The 24,954-nt window shown below is 37.9% G+C and overlaps 1 protein-coding gene across 2 annotated transcripts in view; it reads left to right on the top strand.

The window, feature by feature from the left end:
* The first annotated feature begins 448 nt into the window (after positions 1–448).
* The window catches only part of TMEM38B (transmembrane protein 38B), a 48,887-nt gene continuing 24,381 nt past the window's right edge, over positions 449–24,954 (top strand). For both annotated transcript variants that reach the window (XM_045195263.3, XM_045195262.2), the window contains exons 1-2: positions 449–678; positions 22,263–22,419. In XM_045195263.3, coding sequence (XP_045051198.1) covers positions 567–678; positions 22,263–22,419 — 269 coding nt within the window. In that variant the 5' untranslated portion in view covers positions 449–566. The remainder of the gene's footprint in view (positions 679–22,262; positions 22,420–24,954) is intronic.

Genomic DNA, 24,954 nt, shown 5'->3' with positions numbered 1-24,954 from the left:
AATATTTAGGGGAGATTAATTGTAACAGGATAACAGCAAATCCTGGTCTATCACTAACTGCCTTTGTGATCTCTCTCGAGCATTGAGTTCCCTACTCTGAAATGATTGTGCTAAAGAAAGTGATTGTAATAGATACCTCTTGTGATGGCTGCTTGACTCCCTCCATTCCCAAGATTTTGCCTATGATACCTAACAAATGCACTAAACCTTAACATTAACAACGTATTTTCATTCATTATCTCTATCTTATTCATCTGCTCACTCTCCCGGGGTCGGACACAGCTCCAGCCACGGAGAAGATGCTGGGCCCTTATTAGGGGAACAGGACAAGCCCAGCAGAAACAGCGCGAACCCTCTCACCCCGCCCACCCGCCTACTACGCGCCAGTGGCTCCCCGGACTCACGGCCCCGCCCCTCCGCGCCCGGCGCGGGTGCCAAGGCGCACGCGCAGGGCTCCGGGAGGCCGCGCAGAAGAACGCCCCTGCCAGTGCCCCTCCCCCAACTTTCACCGCGTGAGCCGGGAACCCGTCGCCCCGGCTGCTTGGTCGCCGTGGTAGGTCGTTGTCATGGCCTCTCCGTGGGATGAACTGACCCTTGCCTTTTCTAGCATGTCTATGTTCCCCTTTTTTGACATCGCTCACTACCTGGTATCCGTGATGGCGCTGAAGCGTCAGCCGGGTGAGTGCGGGGCGCCGGGGAGCGGCCCCCTTAGGTGAGGACGGCCTGAGCCGGGTGAGCGGGCAAGCTCTTTCTATCCTAGAGAGTCCTATAGCCCAGCTAGAGGGGCGCCAAGGGTCAGCTCCATCGACGCCTCCGGGGCAGGTGGGGCAGCCGAGGCCGGGAAGGGAGGCGGTCCCGGTACTCGTCGAAGGAGGCGCGACCTGGGGTCTGCGACGTCGGGGGCTGGCCCTACAAACGCGGGAAGCGCTCTCGGGCAGGTGACCGGGAGGCGCAGCTGCTGGCGGAGCCCGGGTACTGCCGGTGCCCACCCAGGATTTGCACGGTCTCCTGGGGGGTGCTACCGCTCCCTTGGAAAGTATTTAAAAGTCACGTGGGAACAAAGCTTTCAGCGACAGCGAGTCTGACTTAGTTGTTTGGAGTAATGGATAGTTGCGGACCGCTCTCCACTTGGGAAAGTTGTATGAACACTTACCGATAAATCAGAAGTCTCAAGTAGACACACCAGTCTGGCATACTTCGTTTTATTGCGCTTTGCTTTACTGGGCGTCTTTTTTTTACAAATTGAAGGCAGCACCTCCCTTGTCCTCCCCACCCCAGCAACAGGATTACCGCCACCCTATTGCAGTGGTTGTCTGGAACCAAGGGCTTGGGGCTGGAGGATGATGCCGTACTTCTCATGGACTGCTGGTTTTTCAAGCCGTTGTACCTCAGAGAGATTTTTCATTTACGTTGAAGTGTGTAGCCTAGTCTAGGTCGTTGTTTGGTGGAAGTTTTGCCCTGGATAAGGGGACTTTTATTGTATTATATAAGGACCGATAATCTGCATAATCTTCCTTGATTTGAAAAGAAGTACATTTTCTTATGCCATGTTCAGTAGTTGTTATTTTTCTGTGTTGGCTCAATCAGAGGTTCTCAAAGTGTGTTCCAGGAACCCCTGGGGTTCCCGACACTTGCGGGTCAAATTTATTTTCATCATAATGTACAGCTGTTATTTGTCTTTTCCACATTCATTCTCTCACAAGTGTACAGTGGAGTTTTCCAGATGCTACAGAATTGGTGATACTGTAAGAGACTGAATGCAGAAGCAGATACGTGAATCCAGATTTTTTCTATTTGAAGCCAGACCTTAAAGAGATTGTGGCTTTTCTCTCTAAATGGTTGTTGCTTTGGAAAAATACCTATTTTCATAAAGAATACATGACTTATATTAACACTGAGTGCATTTGTTATTTTTAAAATGAATACCTAAAGAACTATTTAAATTTTTTTCATTGTAATTTCTTATATTCTACATATTGATAACATGAGACCCACATAAGCAAAAGATCTTTGAGGTCTTCAAGAATTTTTTTTAAGTCAGTTTTTTTAAAGGTTTAATTTACATGTATTATATTCACCCTTTTAAATGTGAAGGTCTGTGATTTTGGATGAACACATACTATCCTGTAACCACTACCATCAACAATTTCATCATCCAACTGGGATTCCCTCCTGCCTTTTGTAGCCAGCCCTCCCTCAGCCTCAGGCAACTATTCACCTGTTCAGTAATTTTTAGGGGTACAGAGGAGTCCTGGAACCAGAAAATTTGAGAAGCACTGGACTAATTGAATGCTATCACATAATTGCATATGGTGTGAAAATATTTTATATTCCAGTACTAGTACTTGTAAACAGGTCAAAATGGTAGAATTCACACACAGAAAATATACCTATTTAAGCTTTTACCAAGAGTGTGTTAGCCTGCCTTCCATAGTATGGGATTTTATCAGTCTTAAATGTCTTGTCATTCTAATGATCAGAAAACGTAGTATTTATTTGCACCTGTCACAGTTAGTAAGTTTGCGTTGTTAAGGTTGTTGGTCATTTGCACGTCCGCTTCTGCAAATCTGTTGAATTGACAATGTTGTTTTTGCTATTTAAAAAGTAATGTAATACATTTTTAAAAAATGACCCATTCTAACATTCTTGCACTAAACTGACATATTATTTAAATTTTTTTAGGAATTTTGATTATTTGCCAGTACTTTATATAAATTTTTAGTTAAAATTGGCAACTTTTCCCTTATCTCCTGTTACTGATTCTCTAGAACTCAGACCTAAAGTACAATAAAACTACAATTTATCTATATACTGCTTACCAGGGTTCTTATTATCTTTATCTTCTTAGGCATGTTACTCCTTGAGACTCAGACTTTTGGAATATACTTTTTACCACTGCTAATACCTCACCCCCCACTTTCCTACCATGTACATTTTATGATTTATAGTCTTTGCCTAGGTCTTTAAAAATGCTAGTGGAGGCAACAGTGGGAGGCAACTATTTCTACCTGTAGTGTACATGAGGATAGCATGCCTTTTTAATTTGGTTCAGGTTGTAGGCCTTCACATCCAAGGAAGGATGACGGTTTCCCCCTTTTCTTTTTCTATGTGACTTGTGCTTAAGCAAAGATATCAAGATATTTAATAAATTTGTTTTTATTTTTTAGTTTACCTCCATGTATCTCATAGTTAACTTTAGTTCCTATTGCACCCTGGCATCTGATTGTCTGTGGTTTTCAGTTTTGGCTAGTAGTGTAGATTTTTGTTTTGTTTCTCTTTACCTAGGTATTTTATTAGGAAGTTGTAAAGTGCTGCTTTGGGAGCTGTTAGGAATGATAACAGAAAGTTTACATCATCAATTGGAATCTCCCATCTTGTACTTTTCATATCTTCTCTGTCTCTTATTTAATTCTTCATTAAAATAAACACATTTCTTCAGTTCTACATTCATATCCAATTGCTGTTTTCTGTGAGGGTTTCTGAAAATTTAATCTACAGATACATCTACTTGATTTTTACATGCAAAATCTGTTGTTTTACTCTTAACTCTTCCATTACTATTTTGCTAACCTCTCTCAAATATTTGTTGAAACGACTGCATGTGGCACTGCATTAGATGTTGAGGATACCAATATGAAAGATACTATTCTGGCCCTAAAGAAACTCAGCTGTGCTGTTGTCATCTTTTTATTTTATTTTTTATAGGTCACATAAGGTTGCACTTCCTTTCCTACACAATAATAATATTCATTTCAGATACATGCAGAACATTTCACTCTATTGTAATCCTCACATATCCCTTTAAGGTAGGTATTTTTGAACTCATTTTACGGATGAGGAATAGTCTTAGAGGAATAAAATAAACTTCCTTAAGACACATAGTTCAGTAAATTATGGAGCTAGTTCTTCCGTTAACTCCAAAGTTTTCAACTATTCTGTACTCTCTTTCTGCAGGTTCATCTAGTGTTCTTTGGTTTTTCAGTGTTTAGCAGTTTCTCAGTAAGTTGTCATTTGATATGGTTATTTTCTCCCATGATTTCTGTTATTTCCATGCCACCAGTTTCTACTTTGCTTTTTATTAAATCTAGGAATAAAGTTTGTTATTATTCCTTCCTTTAATTTGTAGGAGATGAAAGGATTAATACATCAAGAATTTATCAGTTCTGAGATTTTGGAAAGGCGGCAGCATAGTTTTGCTATCTTTATGAATCCCCATGAAAAACACAGAGAAAAGTGTTAAAGTCATAAATACACAGCTCAGTGAATTTTCACAGTGAACATCTATGTAATCAGCATTCAGATAGAGGAGCTCATTCATAATGCCTCCAAAGCCCCCTTTGTTATAAGATGCTGTAAAAAGATTCTGCCCGGTATTGGGTGGGAAAGGATGTCTCAGAAATGACAACCCATAATTTACTTCTTTGTGTTTAGAGAATCTTACTTAAATTGTCTTTTCATGTTTTAACTGAAAGGAAAGTTAGAGTATTTGAGTGACCTGACGTAAATATTGCTCAGGGAGTGTCCTGTAGGAGAAAGAGCTCATTAAGTCAGGAGACTAGTGTTTAGTTCAAACTCTGCTGCTGACTGGGTAGCTGGGAATATTCATTTGTGCAGTGAGTGAACTGAACTAGAACACCAGCTAAGTAGTATTCCCCTCTCAGGAACCTCAGTTTGGGCTCTAAAGAGCTCTTCCTGTTAGTGTCTAACTTTTAATAATTTCAACCTATTCTTTGTTCCCCCAACAGAGGAAATTGCTTTCTTTAGTTGCTACCTCTATACCACAATATTAACTATTTACCTTTTCAAAATCTAGTTAACAATTTCATACTTGCTTCTTTTAAAAAATATTTATTTGTTTATTTATGTATTTATTTATTTTTAATCCTCACCCAAGGACATGCTTATTGATTTTAGAGAGAAGTGATGGGAGGGAGAGAGAAAGGGAAAGAAATCGATGTGAGAGGGAAACAACGTTGGTTGCCTCTTGCACTCACTGGGACCAGGGACCAAACCCACAGCCCAGGCCATGTGGCTGGGAGTCGAACCATGACCAGTCTATGGGACAGTGATCCAACCAACTGAGCCACACTGGCTAGGGCTACCCACTTTTTAAAAATATATGTATTTTTTAACCTACTTTATATTAAATTCTCTCTATTAAAATAATTATATTTTCTGTTTTTTGACTGGACTCTGCTACCGAAACCTAGCAGTGTAGTTTAACTTTCTACTTTACGGTTTGCATACAGGGGTGGGCAAAAGTAGGTTTATAGTTGTTCATAGGAAAAATAATACAATAATTAATAAAAAATAGCACAAGAATAAACTGTGTTTTGGGTACTTACAACTGTAAACCTTTTTGCTCGCCCCTGTATGTCATATTGAGATACCTAAGTACTGGCTACTTCCTTTCATAGATCCAGTCAGTGTAATGTCTTCAGTGTAGTGAGCCAGTGTGATGTAGTGTGGAGTCTCATTATGATCAAAATCTCTGTGGACGTTGTTGGAGGGCAGGAGAGTTGGCGTAGACTGGAGGCAAGACTGTGACACTGAACTCAAACTTGCTAAGTGAAAACAGTTTTTCTGGGATTCTTTGCAAATTAATATGAAAAAAAAAGCATTTGCTTACCAGGTTACAGGGGTGATGTTGGTTTGTTGCAGTAAAAATACTTCATCTAGAATATTAGCTGCAATTGGAGTCACTTCGTGTCTACATTTATGATAATCACAGTTATTCTCCAAATGTATCCGTCTTATATATAGACCAGACAGTTAAATGGCAAATGATAGCTATTACCACCTTTTCATTTTTCATGTTTTTGGTTATGGCACCCATCTTGTAGTAAAGCTTTAAAAAAATATCTATAGGGGCTTCTATTTGACCATTCCTATCATAATGATCCTTGGATCCGAGGATCAATTTGGGGATTGTGCCAGTTGCCAAATCTATCTATTCTAGTTATGCATCAGGGAAATAACCACAGGTGGGTTGTGTTTACTTGGCCCACTGTGATTCAGACCTGATCCAAAACTGGAATCTGTTGTGTCATAGATAATCTTCAAGCCTCTGTTGCCTACACGATTATTTTTTAATAATTTTGATGAAAAGCATGCAAAATCTGAGGCATATAAAATAGCTTATGTTGTTCACTTTTCTCTTTTTCAGGAGGTAAATCTATATGGGAGAAGACTAGGGCAAAAGTTCATTGATATGCAATTTAAAAATACTTAACATCTGGAGTTGAGGCTTTAAGAAGGCTAGAACCTCTTCTTTCTGGAAGTCATCAACCACCAGCAAGCTGAATGTTAACTGTTTTGAAAATAGCTGCAGTGCAACTAGTTCTTAAAAATAGGTACACACTGTAGAACTAAAATAGACTGAGTACATAAAATGAAGTCATGTATGCAGTATATTAAAAAGTATCTTTCCAAGATTTGTTATAACTAAGTCACTGAAACAGTTTCAAATATAGTCTAATGATCCATTTTGGGTGGAGTATGGGATTATTTTGTAGATGTGATTTTAAGTGAATTTATGGGAGAAGAATATGACTGTTTTTTAAAATCATTTTTTATATTTCAGTTGACATACAGTGTTACGTTTCAGGCGTATACCCCAGTGATTATACATTATATAACTTATTGAGTGATCATCCTGTAAATCTTGTACCCATCTGACACCATGCATAGTTATTAGCATACTATTGACTATATTCCCTATGCTGTACTTTATATCTCCATGACTATTCTGTAACAACCAAATTGTACGTCTTAATCCCTTCACCTTTTTCACCCAACCCGCTTAAGTCTCTCCCATCTGGCAGTCATCAAAATCTTCTCTCTATCATGAGTCTGTTTTTGTTCTGATTGTTCATCTATTTTGTTTTTTAGATTCAATTGTTGATACATATGTATTTATTGCCATTTTATTGTTCATATTTTTTATCTTTTGTTTTTCCTTTTCTTCTTAAAGGAGACCCTTTACCTTGTCATGTAATACTGGTTTAGTGGTGATGAACTTTAGCTTTTTCCTTTAGCTTTTTCTTGTCTGGGAAGTTCTTTATATGTCCTTAGATTCTAAACAATAGCTTTGTTGCGTAATCTTGGTGGTAGGTGCTCACTTTTCATCACTTTGAATATTTCTTGCCAGTCTTTTCTGGCCTGCAAAGTTTCTCTTGAGACACCAGTTGACAGTCTTGTGGGAGCTCCCTTGTAGGTAACTAACTGCTTTTCTGTGCTGTTTTTAAGGTTCCCTCTTTTCTGTGACCTTTTGTAATTTTAATTATGATATGTCATGATATCAGCCTCTTTGCTTTCATCTTCTTTGGGACTCTGTGATTCCTGGACTTGTATGTCTGTTTCCTTCAAGGTTAGGGAAGTTTTCCATCATTTTTTTTCACATAAATTTTCAGTTTTCTTCTCTCTTTTCCTTCCGGCAACCCCATAATGTAAATGTTGGTCCACTTGAAGTTGTCACAGAGATTCCTTACGCTATCATCACTTTTTGAATCCTTTTTTTTCTTTTTGATGTTGTGATTGGGTGTTTTTGCTTGCTTGTATTCCAAATTGCTGATTTGACTCTCAGCTTCATCTGCTCTACTATTGATTCCCTATACATTATTCTTCTTTCAGTTACTGTATCTTTCATTTTCTGACCGTTTTTTTTTTTTATGGTTGCCATGTCCTTTTTGTACGCTGTTGAAGTTCCCCCTAAGTTCATTTACTGTTTCCCTAAGTTCATTGAGCATCCTTATAAACCAGTGTTTTGAATTCTGCATCTAATAGACTGCTTGTCTTCATTTTTTAAATTCAAGCTGGGCACTCCAGGTGTTCCCTCTGTTGTAGTTGAGCCTTGATTGCTGTTGGTGCATCAATGGGAAGGATTTACTACCAGTAGATCAGCTGCAAATGAGAAGAAATTAAAAATATACAAACTATTTTTTCCCACCAAAAATTTTTTGTATGTTCTAAAGATATGCAAGTTGTTTCTATTTAACTTTCTCTATTTTCATAGTTTAACTTCATGTTAAACTAATTCTGGAGCCAGTGTGATATATACAAAGGAACATAGCCCCCAAAGAACTTTGTCATAAGATTTTCTCATACTGTAAAATGTGTTGCCATAGAGTATGCACTGAAAACAGTTGTTACAGAAAGGTCTATTTGAGTTAGAGAAGTTATTCTGGGTGACATAATTTTGAAAATTAGGATTATGTGAGGGAGACCTCCCCTTCAACTCTGTTCTTTTCCTGTTTTTATCCCTAATAAAATCTTAGTTTCAATGAATTAAGACTGTTGGTGTTATGAGTACTTTTTTAGTGCCATGATGTGCCTTTCTCATGCTAGCCTTGCAATAAGAACTCAAAAGAACTATAGGTTTGTTCAGAGAACTGTGTCAGAAACAGCCCAAGTGTTGCATTTTGCCTACTACTTTTCTCTGCTGTCAGTGTCAATCCATTCAACTGACAAATCAGCAAGGGTCTGCCATGTACTAGGTAGTAAATACATGTTTTTATGTATATTCTCACGTCTTAAATCCTTGTAAGTTATTCCCATTTTGTGCAAGTTGAAATTTAAGCCAACAGAGGTTAGATTCCTATAAAAAGATTACAAAACTGGTATACAATCATAGCAGCCTCTCTCACGTGTGATAATATTAGGGGAAATTAATTGTGATATGATCTATATGTATATGTAGGTACATATATAAATATATGTAAAGATCTGAGAAAGCAAACAATTAAGTTGTGGAGTTCACTACAAAGAGTAAGTACTGGAGCCAGGATTTATACCTGGGCAGTTACGCTCTGGAGTCCATACTCTTCAGCACTCTGTATTGCTTTTCAACGTGAGGATTGTTCAGTACGGCAGCTAGTGTCCATTGACCAGAAGGAAAGATCATACTCACTTCCTGTGCTGACTGACCAGTGTTGTAATTAGTCAGTCATCACTGAATGGGGCAACACTGGACAGTGACTATACACATATGGCAGGAAAGGGGGAGAGGAGGACATTTTTGTGGATGTCAGTCTTTTAACTGATTTTAAGGTAAGCCACACACTTGGAGAAAATGTCTTCAGAACTTATATTCCATAAAGAATAGTATCCAAGTATATATATAAAAACCCCTCAATCCTCAACAATGAGAAAACAAAAAGCCCAATTAAAAAATGGGCATAAGCTCTGGACAGACACCTCACCACAGAAGATACATAGGTGGTGGAGGATTCAAGATGGCAGCAGACTAGGTGGGAGTTACACTCACCTCCTTCTGGGACCAAATTGGAATTACAACTAAATTATAGAACAGCCTGAATAACCAACTGAAGACTAGTTAATCAGAAGTCTTATAGCCAAGGATTACAGATGAAGCCACATCTAGACTAGTAGGAAGAAGAGAGAAGTGTAAAGGTCTGGCCTAACACCCACCTGCAGTGGTAGAGAATCCACAGGCATATCTCAGCTGCAGACTTTCCCCCCGACCCCATGATGATTGAGGGGTCTCAAACGCAGGCTGGGCTCCCTACCCAGGCATACCAGAGCTAGGAACAGGAGGCTACATAAAATCTGACTGTGAAAATCAGTGGGGATTCTGTTAGGGAGAAATTGGGGTCTAACAAAACCAGGTGCCCTCTTAAAGGGCTAGTGCACAGATCTTGTGTGTGGGCACACATCTTGGGTTCTAGCAGAGAGAAAGGAGCTCATAGTAGACTGGAGTCATGCAGGGAGAGGGCTGAAGGCACAGCTGCCAAGGTCCCTGTGCTGAGTCCATCTTCCACACTGCCTGCAAAAGCCATCTTTCCTGGTTGGAGCACTCCCTTCCAGATGTCATTCACCTGGGGGAATGCACTAGTCCCACCCTTCTAAATCCCTGTGGCCTTGCCCTACCAAGTACACACCTTTCAGAGGAGTCAGCTGGCTGCAACCAGCCTGGGCCCACTGTCTAGACTTTTTTGGAAGATATGCAAGGAGGTCTGAGCAGACTTGGGGTGGCAGAGACGGACAAGGAGAGACTGAATTTTGTGGCTTGGGAATTAAGCCATTTTTCCCTCAGTGCTGACCACCACCATCGTTTTTGTGCAGAGCCCTCCTTCAACCTGGCCAAATCTTAATCTTTAACCTGATGAACTCTGCTGGCCTCACCCTGACTGGTCTTTGAGTTCCTGTTCCACCATGAAGGTTTGCTTGCAGGCCCCATACATGTGTACCTGCCCTTGGTGTACCCTTAGACTTTTGCTGGATGGCCTCAGGTTCAGTGCTGGTGCTGAGTTTTAATATGAACTCTCCTTGTGAATACCACTTGTTCCTACCTTCTAACTGAGAACCCACTCATGCAACTTGTTTACTGCCAGAGGCTCTTTCAGTGACTGAGCCTAAAAGGCAGCCAGAAAGCAGAGACAGATCTCAGGGTGCCTTCAGCCTTATGCTGACCTGCTCCTGGGCTTGGTATTGGTGGAAGTCTACCTTGGCCTGGCCCCTCCCATGTGTACCCAGGTATAACAGACATAGCCACAAACTGTGGGTCATTTTGTGGCTCCAAAGAGGTAGTCTAGGGCCAGTCGTTGGCAGCTTTTGATGTTGATCTGCACCAGAATCCCTTCTAAGTGGCTCCAGAACCAACACCCAGTGTCAGGTTTGAGACTACATCAGAATATGACCCAATTAGATCTGTAAGCGGTACTCTCTCAAAGGGATATCTTGGCAGGCACCAGACTCTGCAGGGGTGAGTTCTGCTTTGTAAGATCAGCCGCCACACAGTAGCTCATACACTGTTGTCAGGGTTGATTGATCCTTATAGTTAGCTAGCCTGAGGGTCAGTCCCACTTATGGGTGGGCCAATAGCAATCCAGACTCAACTACAACATGAGGGCTCACATAACTCACACAAAGGACATTTCTGGATCACCTATGATCAGGGAGTGATCAGGGAGATTGCACCACTGAGCCTCACAGGACACCTACTATGTATGGCCATCATACTGAGACTGGGAGACATAGCAGATCCACCTAATACACAAAAACAAACACAAAGAGGCAGGCAAAATGGAGAGACAAAGAAATATGCCCCAAATGAAAGACCAGGAGAATTTCCCAGAAAAATAGCTAAATAAAATGGAGGTAAGCAGTCTGTCAGATAAAGAGTTCAAAACAGTGGTTATAAGGATGCTTGGAACATAGGGGAAGAATGGATGAACCAAGTGAGAGCTTAGGGAGATAGTAAGCATAACAAAGGACATAGAAATCGTCAAAAAGAACCAGTCAGATAAGAAAAATATAGTATCTGAAATGAAGAATACACTATGAGGAATCAGCATCAGATTAGATGCAGCAGAGGATCAAATCAGTAATTTGGAAGACAAGATAACAGATGTACCCAATCAGGGTAGTGAAAACAAAAGAGAATTTTAAAAGATGAGGACAGATTAAGGGACATGGTACAATATTAAGGGTAACAACATCCACAACCAGAAGGAAAACAGCAAGGGATTGAGAACCTATGTGAAGAAATAATGACTGAAAAGTTCCCTAAAATGGCAAAGGAGATAGACATACAATTCCAAAAAGCTCAGAGAGTCCCAAACAAAATGAAACCAGAGAGGCCCATACCAAGACATATCATAATTAGAATGGCAAATGTTAAGATAAAGAGATGATCTTAAAAGCAGCAAGAGAAAGATAATTATCTACAAGGGACCTCTCATAAGGCTTTCTTTACATTGACTTCTCAACAGAACCATTTCAGGCTAGAAAGTGTTGGCAGAAAATATTCAAAGTGATGAAAAACAAGGCCCAACTATCCAGCAAAGATATCATTTGAAATGGAAGAAGAAATAAAGAGCTTCCCAGACAAGAAAAGGCTGAAGTAGTTCATTATCACTAAACAAGTATTACAAGAAAAGTTAAAGGAACTTCTTAAGAATAAAAGAAAAGGAAAATAATGATAAATAATAAAATGGCAATAGCTATATACCTATCAATAATAATTTTAAATGAAAATGGATTAAATGCTTCAATCAAAGGACATAGGGTAGCTGAATGGATGAGAACAAGACCCACCGTGGCTGGTTGGCTCAGTTAGAGTGTGACCCATGCACCAAAAGGTTGTGGGTTTGATCCCCATCAGAACACATACCTAGGTTACAAGTGTGATCCCTGGTAGGGCACGTATGGAAGGTAACTGATCAATGTTTCTGTCTCACACTGGTGTTTCTCTCTCGGCCTCTCTCTCTAAAATCAATAAACATATCTTTGGGTGAAGATAAAAAAATTGAAAAAAAAACCCCAAGACCCATATATAACCTGTCTACAAGAGACTCATCTCAGAATGAAATACACACACAGACTATAAAGGGGTAGAAAAATATTTATCGCAAATGGAAACAAAAAAGCTAGAGTAGCAATACTTATGTTAGACAAAATAGACTTTAAAACAAGTGGTGTTACAAAAGACAAAGATGGACATTACATAATGGTAAAAGAAATCAATCATACAAGCGGCTATAACCCACGTAGATATTTATGCACCCAACATAGGAGCACCTAAATATATAAAGCAAATCTTGATGGACATAAAGGGAGAGATTGACAGTAATAACGTCAGAATAGGGGATTTTAACACCCCTTTGACATCAATGGATGGATCTTTCAGACAGAAAATCAACAAAGGAAACAGCCTGAAACTATACACTAGACCAGATGTTTTAAATTAATAATTTCAGAGCATTTCACCCCAAAGCAGCAGAATATACATTCTTTTCAAGTGCAGTAGAACATTTTCCAGGATAAACCACATGTTAGGATGCAAAACAAGTCTCAATAAATTCAAGAAGATTGAAATCAAATATCTTCTCTGACCTTGACAATGGTGTGAAACTAGAAATCAATTACAAGAAAAAACCCTGAAAAACACACAAATACATGGAAGCTAAATAACGTATTACTGAACAATGAATGGGTTAACAATGAGATCAAGGAAGACATCAAAAGATACCTTGAGACAAAGTGAAAACGCAACCCAAAATCTATGGGACACAGTTAAAGCTGTCCTAAAAGGGAAATTCATAGCACTACCGAACTACCTCAAAAAATAAGAAAAATGTTAAATAAACTAACCTTACACCTAAAGGAATTAGAAAAAACCCAAAGTGGGTAGAAGGAAATAGTAAAGATCGAGTGGAAATAAAATAGAGTAAAAAAGTAAACAATGCAAAAGATCAAAGAAACTGAGAGCTGTTCTTTGAAGGTTAAATGAGTTGGATAAACCTTTAACCAAACTCAAGAAAAAAAGAGGACCTAAATAAATAAAATCAGAAATTAAAGAGGAAAAGTAATGACTGACACCATAGAAATACAAAGGATTAGAAGAAAATACGAACAACTGTATGTCAACAAAATGGACAATCTGAAAGAAATGGAGGAATTCCTAGTTACATACATTCTTCCAAAACTGAGTCAAGAAGAAACTGAACATCTGAATAGATTACAACTAATGAAGTCGAAGCAGTAATCAAAAAATTTCCAGCAAACAAAAGTTCTGATGGCATTACAGGTGAATTTTACCAAACATTCAAAGAATAACTAACACCCATCCTTCTCTAATTATTCCAGAAAATTCAGAGGAGGAAAGACTTCAAGTTCATTTTATTAGGCCAGCATTATTCTAGTTCCAAAACTAGATAAAGTCACTTCAAAGAAAGAAAATATAGGCCAATATTTCTGATAAGCATAGATGCAAAAATCCTCAACAAAATATTAATACACTGAATCCAGCAATACATTAAAAAGATCATACACCATGATCAAGGGAGATTTATACTGGGATGCAAGATTGGTATAATATCTGCAAATCAATTACTGTGATACATCACATAGAATTAAGGATAAAAATCATGATTATATGAATATATGGAGAAAAATCATTTGACAATACTCAGTGCCAATTATAATAAAAACTCAGCAAAGTGGAAATAGAAGGAACATACCTCAACTTAGTAAAGCCCACATATGACACACCCACAGCCAACATACTCAACGGGGAAAAACTAAAAGTGTTTCCCTTAAGATCAGGAGCAAGACAGGATTGTTCGCTTTCACCACTCTTATTCAACATAGTACTCAAAGTCCTACCCACAGCAATCAAACCAACAAGAAGAAATGAAAGGCATCCAAATTGGAAAGGAAGAAGTAAAATTGTCATTATTTGCAGATGACATGATCCTGTATATAGAATACACTAAAGATTCCACCCAAGCCTGCTGGAACTGATAAATGAATTAAATAAAGTAGCAGGATACAGGATTTGTATTCACATATCAGTTTCATTTTTATATACCAGTGCTGAATTATCACAGTTGGAGACTAAGGAAGTAATCCCATTCACAATTACATTAACCCCTAGGAATAAATTTAATCAAGGATGTAAAAGACCTGTAGTTGGAAAATTACAAGGTATTGAAGAAAGAAATTGCAGAAGATACAAATGAAAGCATATGTTGTGCACATGAATAGGAAGAATTAACATTAAATACCCATACTACCCAAAGCAATCTAGAGAGTCAACACAATTCCTATCAAAATGCCAATGGTGTATTTCACAGAATTAGAACAAATAATCAAAAAATGTATATGCATCAATAAAAGACCCTGAATAGCCTCTTGAACAGATTTGGAGTTACCATACCACCTGATAACAAACTATACTACAAGGCCATAGTAGTCAAAGTAGCATGGTAATGGCATTAAAACACATAGATCAGTGTCACAGAGCGGAGACCCAGCAATAAACCCATGCCCGTTCCATCAATTAATATGTGACAGAAGAGGCAAGAACATACAATGGGGTAAAGAAAATCTATTCAATAAATGTTGCTCGGAAAATTGTACAGATACATGCAACAAAAGTGAAACTAGATCACTTTCTTACATTATATGCAAGAATAAACTCAAAATGGATTTACATACTTAAATGTAAGACAAAACCATACAACTCATAGAAGAAAATGTAGGTGTAAAACCTCTTCATGTTTTTCTTAGCAATATTTTTCTTTGATATATCTCTTTAGGCAAGGGATACAAAAGAAGAAATAAGCAAATAGGACTTCATCAAACTAAAAGATTTGCACCTCAAAGGAAGCCATCAACAAAATGGAAAGGCAAGCACTGACCAGTGTAGCTTGGTTGGGTGTCATACCACAAAGCAAAAGGTTGCAGGTTTGATTCCCAGTCAGGGCACATGCCTAGGTTGTAGGTTTGGTCCTTGGTTGTGGCGCTTATGAGAGGCAAATTATCAATGCTTCTCTTTCACATTGATGTTTCTCACCTTTCTTTCTCCCTCCCTTCTCCTCTCTATAAATAAATAAATAAATAAATAAAAATGAAAAGACAACTCACTGAATAAGAGATTTGCCAATAATACATCTGAAATGGGCTTACTATCCAAAATTTATAAAAAACTCATACTATTCAACACCAAGAAAAACAAACAAACCAGCAATCCCATTAAAAGATGGGCAGAGGACCGGAATAGAACATACGGAGGACATACAGATGGCCAAGAGACATATGAAAAGATGCTCAACATCACTAACATCAAGAATGCAAATTAAAACTGCTGAGATGTCACCTCACACCTGTCAGAATTGCTATCATCAGTAAATCCACAAACTGCCCTGGCTGGTGTGGCTCAATGAATTGGGCACCAGCCTGCGAATGAAAGGGTTGATGGTTCGATCCCCAGTTAGGGCATATGCCTGGGTTTCTGGCCAGGTCCACAGTGGGGAGTGTGCAAGAGGCAACCATACATTGATGTTTCTCTCCCTTTCCCTCTCCCTAAAAATAAATAAATAAATAAAATCTTTAAAAAAATACCCACAAGTGGCAAGTGTTGGTGAGGGTGTGGATACGGAGAAAAGGGATTTCTCATGAACTGTTGGTTGGGGATGCAGATGTTGCAACCACTTGGAAAATAGAATGTAGGTTCATTAAATTAAAAATTGAATTGCCATATGACTCAGTGATTCCACTTCTGGTTGTATATATGAAGAAACACAAAACACTAATTTGAAAGACCATATGTACCCCTATGTTCATTGCAGCATTATTTACAAAAGCCATGACGTAGAAGCAACCCAAGTGCCTGTCAGCAGATGAGTGGATACAAACGTGGTGGGACATAATCTAGAATGGAATATTACTTGGTCATAAAACAGTGAAATCTTACCATTTGCAATAGCATGTGTGGACCTAGAAGGTATTCTACTAAGTGAAATAAGTCAGTCTAAGAAAGACAAGTATCACGTGATTTCACTTATATGTGGAGCAGGAGTGGATTGGTGGTTATCAGAGGGCAAGGGTGTTAGGGGACTGGGTGAAAGGTGAGGGGATGAAGAAGTAAAAATTGGCAGTTAAAAAATAGGAACAGGGATGTAAAATACAGCATAGAGAATATAGTCAGTAATATTGCAATAACTATGGTGATAGTTGGGTATTGGGACTACTGGGGGGAACATTTTGTAACGTACATGATTGTCTAATCAGTACGCTGTGCACCTGAAACGGACACAAAATAATATTGAAAGTGAAGTGCAATTGAATAAAAATTTAATTGATACTTCCAAATTGTTCTTCAAAATGCCTTTACTTGTTTATACTCTCACAGGGATATATGAATTTCTCCATACCTTTGCCAATTTATTAATATTCAGCTATAATTTTTTTTACCTAGTGTGTATGAAATAACATCTTGTCCTATTTTGTTTTCCCTCGATTACAAATGAGTTGAAGATTTTTTTATTTGTATATTTAGTAGTCATTTATATGTTTTTGCAAGTCATTGCTTTCTGATTAGCTCATTTTTCTATTGTTTGTTTTCTTTTTCTGTTGATTTGTTAGAATTTGTCTTAAGTAGGATGAAAAACATTTTATTCAACTCTTTTGTGATAGAGAAATTTTTTTAAAATATATTTATTGATTATGCTATTACAGTTGTCCCATTCCCCCCCCCACTCCACTCCATCCTGCCCACCCCCTCCCTCCCACATTCCCCCCCTATAGTTCATGTCCATGGGTCATACTTATAAGTTCTTTGGCTTTTACATTTCCTACACTATTCTTACCCTCCCCCTGTCTATTTTCCACCTATCATCTATGCTACTTATTCTCTGTACCTTTCCCCCCCTCTCCCCCTCCCACTCCCTTATGGACAACCCTCCATGTGATCTCCATCTCTATGGTTCTGTTCCTGTTCTAGTTGTTTGCCTAGTTTGCTCTTGGTTTTGTTTTAGGTGTGGTCATTAATAACTGTGAGTTTGCTGTCATTTTTACTGTTCATATTTTTTATCTTCTTTTTCTTAGGTAAGTCCCTTTAACATTTCATATAATAAGGGCTTGGTGATGATGAACTCCTTTAACTTGACCTTATCTGAGAAGCACTTTATCTTCCCTTCCATTCTAAATAATAGCTTTGCTGGATACAGTAATCTTGGATGTAGGTCCTTGCCTTTCATGACTTGGAATACTTCTTGCCAGCCCCTTCTTGCCTGTAAGGTCTCTTTGGAGAAATCAGCTGACAGCCTTATGGGAAGTCCTTTGTAGGTAACTGTCTCCTTTTTTCTTGCTGCTTCTAAGATTCTCTCCTTCTGTTTCATCTTGGGTAATGTAATTATGATGTGCCTTGGTGTGTTCCTCCTGGGGTCCAGCTTCTTTGGGACTCTCTGAGCTTCCTGGACTTCCTGGAAGTCTATTTCCTTTGCCAGATTAGGGAAGTTCTCCTTCATTATTTGTTCAAATAAGGTTTCAATTTTTTGTTCTTCCTCTTCTCCTTCTGGCACCCCTATAATTAGGATGTTGGAACGTTTCAAGATGTCCTGGAGGTTCCTAAGCCTCTCCTCCTTTTTCCGAATTCTTGTTGCTTCATTCTTTTCTGGTTGGATGTTTCTTTCTTCTTTCTGGTCCACACTGTTGATTTGAGTCCCAGTTTCCTTCGCATCACTATTGGTTCCCTGTACATTTTCCTTTGTTTCTCTTAGCATAGGCTTCATTTTTTCATCTGGTTTTCGAACAAATTCAATCAATTCTGTGAGCGTCTTGATAACCAGTGTTTTGAACTGTGCATCTGATAGGTTGGTTATCTGTTCCCTGCTTAGTTGTATTTTTTCTGGAGCTTTGAAGTGTTCTGTCATTTGGGTCTTTTTTTTTTTTTTTTTTTTGTCTTGGCACGTCTGTTACTTTAAGGGGCGGAGCCTTAGGTGTTAACCAGGGCGGGGTAATGCTGGTCGCTGCGCTGTGACGCTGTATGTGGGGGAGGGGCTGAGAGGGAGCAATGGCGTCCGCTCCACTTTCCACCGGACTCCAATCTTTCACTCCGCTACCCACAATCAAACTGGGCCCCTCTGGTGCTGGTTCCCGAGTGGGTGGGCCTGTGCACGCTCTAGGCTCCTGTGGGTCTCCCCAACGACCTCTCTTGTGAGGCTGGGAGTCTCTCCTGCTGCCACCCCAACCCCCACGGGCGTTTTCAATCAGAGGTTTGAGGCTTTATTTCCCCGAGCTGGAGCCCTGGGTTGCGCATTCTGCTTCACTTCCCGCTGTTTGTCCAGTTTATCTGTGTGTGAATGTGGGGCCACGGGGTGCTACCCGCCGCTCTGCCTGCCCCGCTCTCCGCCACTCTGAGTCTGGCCCTCTTGGTTTATCTGTGCGAATGTGGGGCCTCAGGGTCTGCTTGTGGTCAGACTCCTGCCCCATTCGTCCCACACTCCGCCAGTCTCGGTCCCGCCACGGCCACGCGAGTCCTCTCCACCCAGGTGCCCGTCTCCGCCCCTCCTACCGGTCTGGATGAATGTTTATTTTTTATTTCCTTGGTGTCGGACTTCCTTGCTGTTTGATTTTCTGTCAGTTCTGGTTGTGCGAGGAGGCGCAGTGTGTCCATCTACGCTGCCATCTTGGTTCTTCTCATATAGAAAATTTAAATTTTGATTAAGTCAAATTTCTAAATCTTTCCTTTGGCTTTATTCAAGTTAAGTACTTTTCTTTCTTTTGTTAAATTATTAGTTTATTTTTTTTAAAATTAGGAATGTTGATTTTTTGGGGGGGTGACCTTTTACCGTCTGACTAAAGGAGTGATCATCATAATTTAATATAGTGAATGATTTTAATGAATTTCTGAATATTGAACCTTCATTAAATTCTTGGGATAAAGTCTACATGGTGATGATTTATTCTCCTTCAGAAACTACTGATGTCAATTTCTTATTAATGTATTTATGCATTATACTCATAAATTAGAATTACAGTATATATCTTTTTAAAAAATTATTTTATTGTTCAATTACAGTTGTCTTCATTTTCCCCCTATTACTTCTCTCCACCCCAGGCAAGTGCACCTCCCTCCCTTGCTTCCACCCTCCCCCTTGGTTTTGTCCACGTGTCCTTTATAGTAGTTCCTGAAAACCCTTCCCCCTATTGTCACCTCCTCCCTCCCCTCTGGCTATTGTTAGATTGTTCTTAATTTCAATGTCTCTGGATATATTTTGTTTGCTTTTTTCTTTTGTTGATTATGTTCCAGTTTATAGTATATGTCTGTTTATCTTCCTCTCTCTCTCTCTTTTTCTTTCCTTCCTTCCTCCCTGACTCCCTTCCTCCTTCCTCTCATTCTCTCTTTTTTTCCTTTATAATTTTTGATATTGGATAATGTTGTTTAATAGAAAGTTTTTCTCCTTCGCTAAACTCTATAATGGCTATATGGTATAAAAATGAATAGTCCAAAACTATTTGGTAAATGTTTTCCAGTTATTTCCAATTAATTTATTTGAGTAGCAGTTTTCTTTAGATTGATCTTTGACTGCTCTGTAGTTTTTTCCCATAGCTATTTGTATGTTCAGGTTTTTGCTAATTTATAGTTTCTTAGAAAGTTGTCCATTTTCAACATATTTTCAACTTTGTTAGATTAAATACATGTTGTTTTCTTTTAATTAAAAAACTCTCTAATATTATTTCTTTTTTTAACATTCTGCATTGCAGTGTAATGATCTGCTTTATTGGTCTTTTTCAATAACAGCTTTTGGTTGGTTTTACTTATTTCCAATCTTTATCTTTTTATTTTAGCATATATTTAGTTAATTTTTGCTTTTATTTTTATAAATCACTTCTGTTTCTCTTTGTTTAGCTTATTTATTTATTTATATTTTGGTGCTTTTCCCTTTGATAATTTCAAAGTTAGAGAAAAGTTGCCAGAATAGGTCAAGGTACTCCCATATACTCTACCCACATTCATCAGCTGCAGGTGACACTTGAACAAAGTGGGGATTAGGGATGTGGACATCCCTCCCACTTGAAAATCTGTGTATCTTGTAACTTCCCACCCCAAATTAACTACTAATAGCCTACTGTTGATTGGAAGCTTTACTGATAACATAAACAGTGGATTAACACATAATTTGTATATTATATGTATATTACATGAATTCATGACATACATAACTTTATTTTTTTTTTATATTTCTAGGCTATGTGGTCTGCCTGCAAGTTTTTTCAAATTGTTCGTTGCAAAGATAAAAAAAATTTCCAGTATATTTATTGAGACATACACCACCCTTCCAGTATATTTATTAAAGAAAATCCATGTATAAGTGGACCCAAGCAGTTTAAACCCATGTTGTTCAAGGGTCAGCGTACTTATAGTTAGCACCATCTATTTACTTTTCCCCAGTTCTATTGAGGTGTAATTGCAAAAGTGTATGTAAAGTGTACAATGTGAAGTGATTGCCATGATCAAGTTAATTAGCACATCCCTCACCTCGCATAGTTACCTTTTTTTTGTGAGTTTGTTGATACCACAAAACAATTTCTACTCTCTTAGAAAGTTACAAGTATACAATACAGTGTCACTGACTACAGTTGCTATGCTGTACATTAGATCCTCGGAACTTACTCATCTTATAACTAGAAGTTTGTACTTTAGCATTCTCTGATTGTTTTTATTTTTGCATATTAATTTTTGAGAACCACTTGAGTGTAAATTGAAGGAATTTTGCTGTTACTTCTAATTACTTAAGTATGTTAATTTTAAGAACCACAGTAGAGTTATCAAAATCAGGAAGTTTAGTATTGGTACAGTGCTACTGTCTAAGCCACAATTCATGTTTAGATTTCATCAGTTGTTCAAAAGGACCTTTGAAGAGACCTAAAATATTCCATGATATGATCTAAGTAAGACATGCATCGCATTAGTTGTTGTCTCTTCAGTGTCATTTATTCTGGAACATTTCATCAGCCTGTTGTGTTTCTTGACTTAGACATCATAAATATAGGGTAGGTGTTCCCCCCCCCCCCAATAGCTCTCAATTTAGGTGTATCTGATTAGATTAGTTGAGTTACACATTTTTGGTAGAAACACCACAGAAGTAATAATGTGTTCTCAGTGCATTATATCAGGAGTCACTTGATGTCATTTGTTTGCACTGATGTTTGGAAGGCTTCTTCGCTCCAAAGTTATTATTTCCCTGTAATTAATAAGTAATCTTTTAGGAGACATTTTGTGATGATGTAAATGTCTGTCCTCATCAACTCTTTGCTTTTGGGCTTACTTTATTCTATTTTTAGCCTGTCATTTTGAAAGCTTAGTTTATTTCAGCTTTAAGTTTTAAATTACTTAAGATTATAAGTTTTTCTTACTATGTATTTTTAACATATCAACTAGGAGTACTTGCAATAGGGTTGGAGATGAAAGGAAGCAGTAGGTGGGAAGACTGTTTATAATAATCTGCTACTAGGAAACTGGCAATAAGAGCTTGAATGGAGTGTTTTAAAGTTGTCCCAAATCATCCATGTCTTAACAGAGTATTTTTTTTCACTCCTCACCCAAGGACATGCTTATTGATTTTAGAGAGGGGGAAGGGAGCAGAGGGAGTGAAACATCGAGGTGAGAGAGAAACATGGATTGGTTGCTTTTCCCACATGCCCTTGACTGAGTTCCAAACCCACAACCCAGGCATGTGCTCTGACTGGGATTTGAAACTGCACCCTTTCTCTCCGTGAGATGGTGCTCCAACCAATTGAGCCACACTGGCCAGGGCTTAACAGAATGGTTTTAGTCTTGATTTGAAGAACAAGAGATATGGTTTATGATTGTAATTGTTACAACTATGAATAATGATACATTCTTGAAAATTATGAAATTAAGAAGTTCCTATTTCTTTAGTGCCACTGGTACCTTGGGACTTGTTTAATATATAGCTTTCTCAGATCACATTTTTACTTTGCTATTTCAGGAGCAGTGGCGGTGGCATGGAAGAATCCTGTTTCAAGTTGGTTTACTGCTATGCTCCACTGTTTTGGTGGAGGAATTTTATCCTGTGTACTGCTTGCAGAGCCTCCTTTGAGGTTTCTTGCAAACAACACTAATGTGTTGCTAGCATCTTCAATCTGGTAAGCTGCCATTATGGTGAACTATTAGACATTTAAACCATTGTTTTGTAAATTATTAGTAAATGGAATTAAAAATATATATTTTATGTTCTTAAAAGTTAATGCATGTGCAAAGGAAGTCAATCCCCAAAGTATGTCTCTTTCTTACCCTCTTCTCCATTATCCTGTCCCAGAGGCGGTTATTGTTATCATTGTTTTAATGTATCTTTAGTGGAGGCATTTCAAATATCAAAGAGCATCAAGTATTTGGCCCCAAGCAGTTTATCTTGTGAACCTACCCATTCACACAGACACACTACAGGATAATAATCAAGAATGTGACCAACTACACCTAAGTCCAAGTGATTATGATTCATATATAATTGTTCTTTTCATATTCTGTTGGATTTTTCTGAGCCTTATGAGATTTAACATTAATTTATTTTGAATTTAGTTTTGAACTGAAGAAAAAATGTTAGTAGAAATTGCTTTGGATTCTTGCAAATCAAATTCAGTTATCCTTCAGAGGATTGACCATCAAATTTAAAAAAATGGTATAATTCCAGTGAGACTGTTATATCTAAAGCAAACAACTATGTTTTTGATTAAAAAATCATAGTGAAACATGTAGCATGTTAGCAACACTTAAAGTTTATTTTTACCTTGATAATTTTTAAATGACTATGTAACTAGTCTTAAAAGGAAATGTTATAAATAGTAGCAATGGGAAAAATTAATAGTGGGCACCTGAGGCAGTGGAAACTATTAGGAGTAGAATAATAAATGTGATAACTAATATTTTTCGAGTTATTACCATATCAGCTAAATTCTTTGTATTCATTTTTTACATTTAATCATGAGTCCTATGAGAACTTGTTTTCTTCAGTGAACACTGTTAGTAAGATTCATCTGTGTTCTTGCATGCAGCTATAGTACATTCCCTCTCACTGCTTTATAACTCATTATATTTATGTCCATGTTTTGTTGTTCTGCTGATGGGCATTTTTAATGGTTCTAGTTTTAGTGGTCATTCAAAAATAACAACAACAGCAACCACTCATGTATTTACTATGTCCCAGTTTTCTAAGCACTTTACAAATATTATCTCTCTTAAACCTTTTAAGAACCCTGTAAGGTAGGTACTATTTTATTCTCATTTAACAAATGAGGTTACTAAGGCAAGAAGGGTTAAATAACTTGCCGAAGGTGTCTCAGATACCCGGTAATTGGAGCCAGGATTCAAAGCTGTGGTATCTAGTTCTTTAGTCTATGCTTATGCAGTAGATTGCTTTGGATTCTGGAAATGCAGATGTCTTTGTTCTCCCAGACCCTTAAATATAAAAGAATGATACTTGCTTGAAAACACAGTATATTTTACTATTTTTATGGTTTTAATGTTGAGGACATATTATAATCTTTGCTTGATTTGATTTTAATTTGAGAGAAAAAATGATGTTTGGAATTTACTCTAAACTCTAGCCAGCTAAACTAGGGGATTCTGTGGATGCACTTACTGGAAAGGTCATCTTTAGTACAATTGCTCATAGTGCTCACATCTTGAGATGAGCACCATCTACTGGCAGAGGGAAATAACTGTTTGGAAGCTAGTGTATGCTGTCAGGATTTTTCTTTTCAAAACTGTTTCTGGGGGAAATAAATATGTTGTAATTTTTCTGTGTATTGATTTTTGTGTCCCTGTTTGTTTTCCTTAAACTTCAAGTATCTCTTATATATTGTACATTTGCATAATTGAGACTGCATTTTTATGAGGAAAAACATAAGAAAAGGTATAGTTTTATAAGACTATCATTCAGTAGTCTTTTTCAAATCGTATCAAGTTATTAATATGTTAGTAGTAAGAGAACAAAGGTGTCATATGGGGCTAATGTGAACTGTATTTGCTTTATAGTTCAGTTTTGGCTTAGTTAAGTAATACTGTCTTTGATATAGGAGTGGAATTAATAGAGTGAAAACAGAGTTCTCAGTGACTGACTGAGGGAAGTTTCTCTCTCCTCAGCTCTTGGTACTAACCGAATTTCTACTTTCATCTTTCCTATTTAAACTGGTTTCGCTTTCATTTGTCAGTGGCTTAGCATCCTGTTTGTATTCTGTTTTAGACTAACTTTTATTACTTAGCACTATTCTTTGTCGTTTTCGTGCTTTATTAACCTAGTTGACTTAAAATGGATGAGAAAAAAAATGGATGAGAATCAATTGCCTTCTTGTTCCATTTCTTGTTTAGAATGTTCCCTTTCTTCTTTTCTGATGTTTTCTAAAGGCACTTTACAAGTTAAAAGTTCCTTAGATGTGGCAATTTTAGTTCAAGGTGAAATGATACTTTTTACAGGAGGAGGGACAGTGTTGCTTAATGAGTATTGGTTGAGTGATTTATTAAAGAAATTTTTAAAAACTACCTTGTGTTATAGAGCTGGAATGGTTGAGCAGCCATTATTAGTCTGATATGTTTACTGAGCAGTTTTTCTTTTGTCCTCTGACTATTTAACACTTGAAACAAGAACTGTTTCCTGTTTTAAATGTTAGCTTATTGTAGGTATA

Source organism: Desmodus rotundus, chromosome 1 (assembly GCF_022682495.2).
Source record: "Desmodus rotundus isolate HL8 chromosome 1, HLdesRot8A.1, whole genome shotgun sequence".
NCBI lineage: Eukaryota > Metazoa > Chordata > Mammalia > Chiroptera > Phyllostomidae > Desmodus > Desmodus rotundus.
The sequence above is the reverse complement of the archived record's forward strand: the minus strand, read 5'-3'. Positions and strand labels throughout refer to the sequence as shown.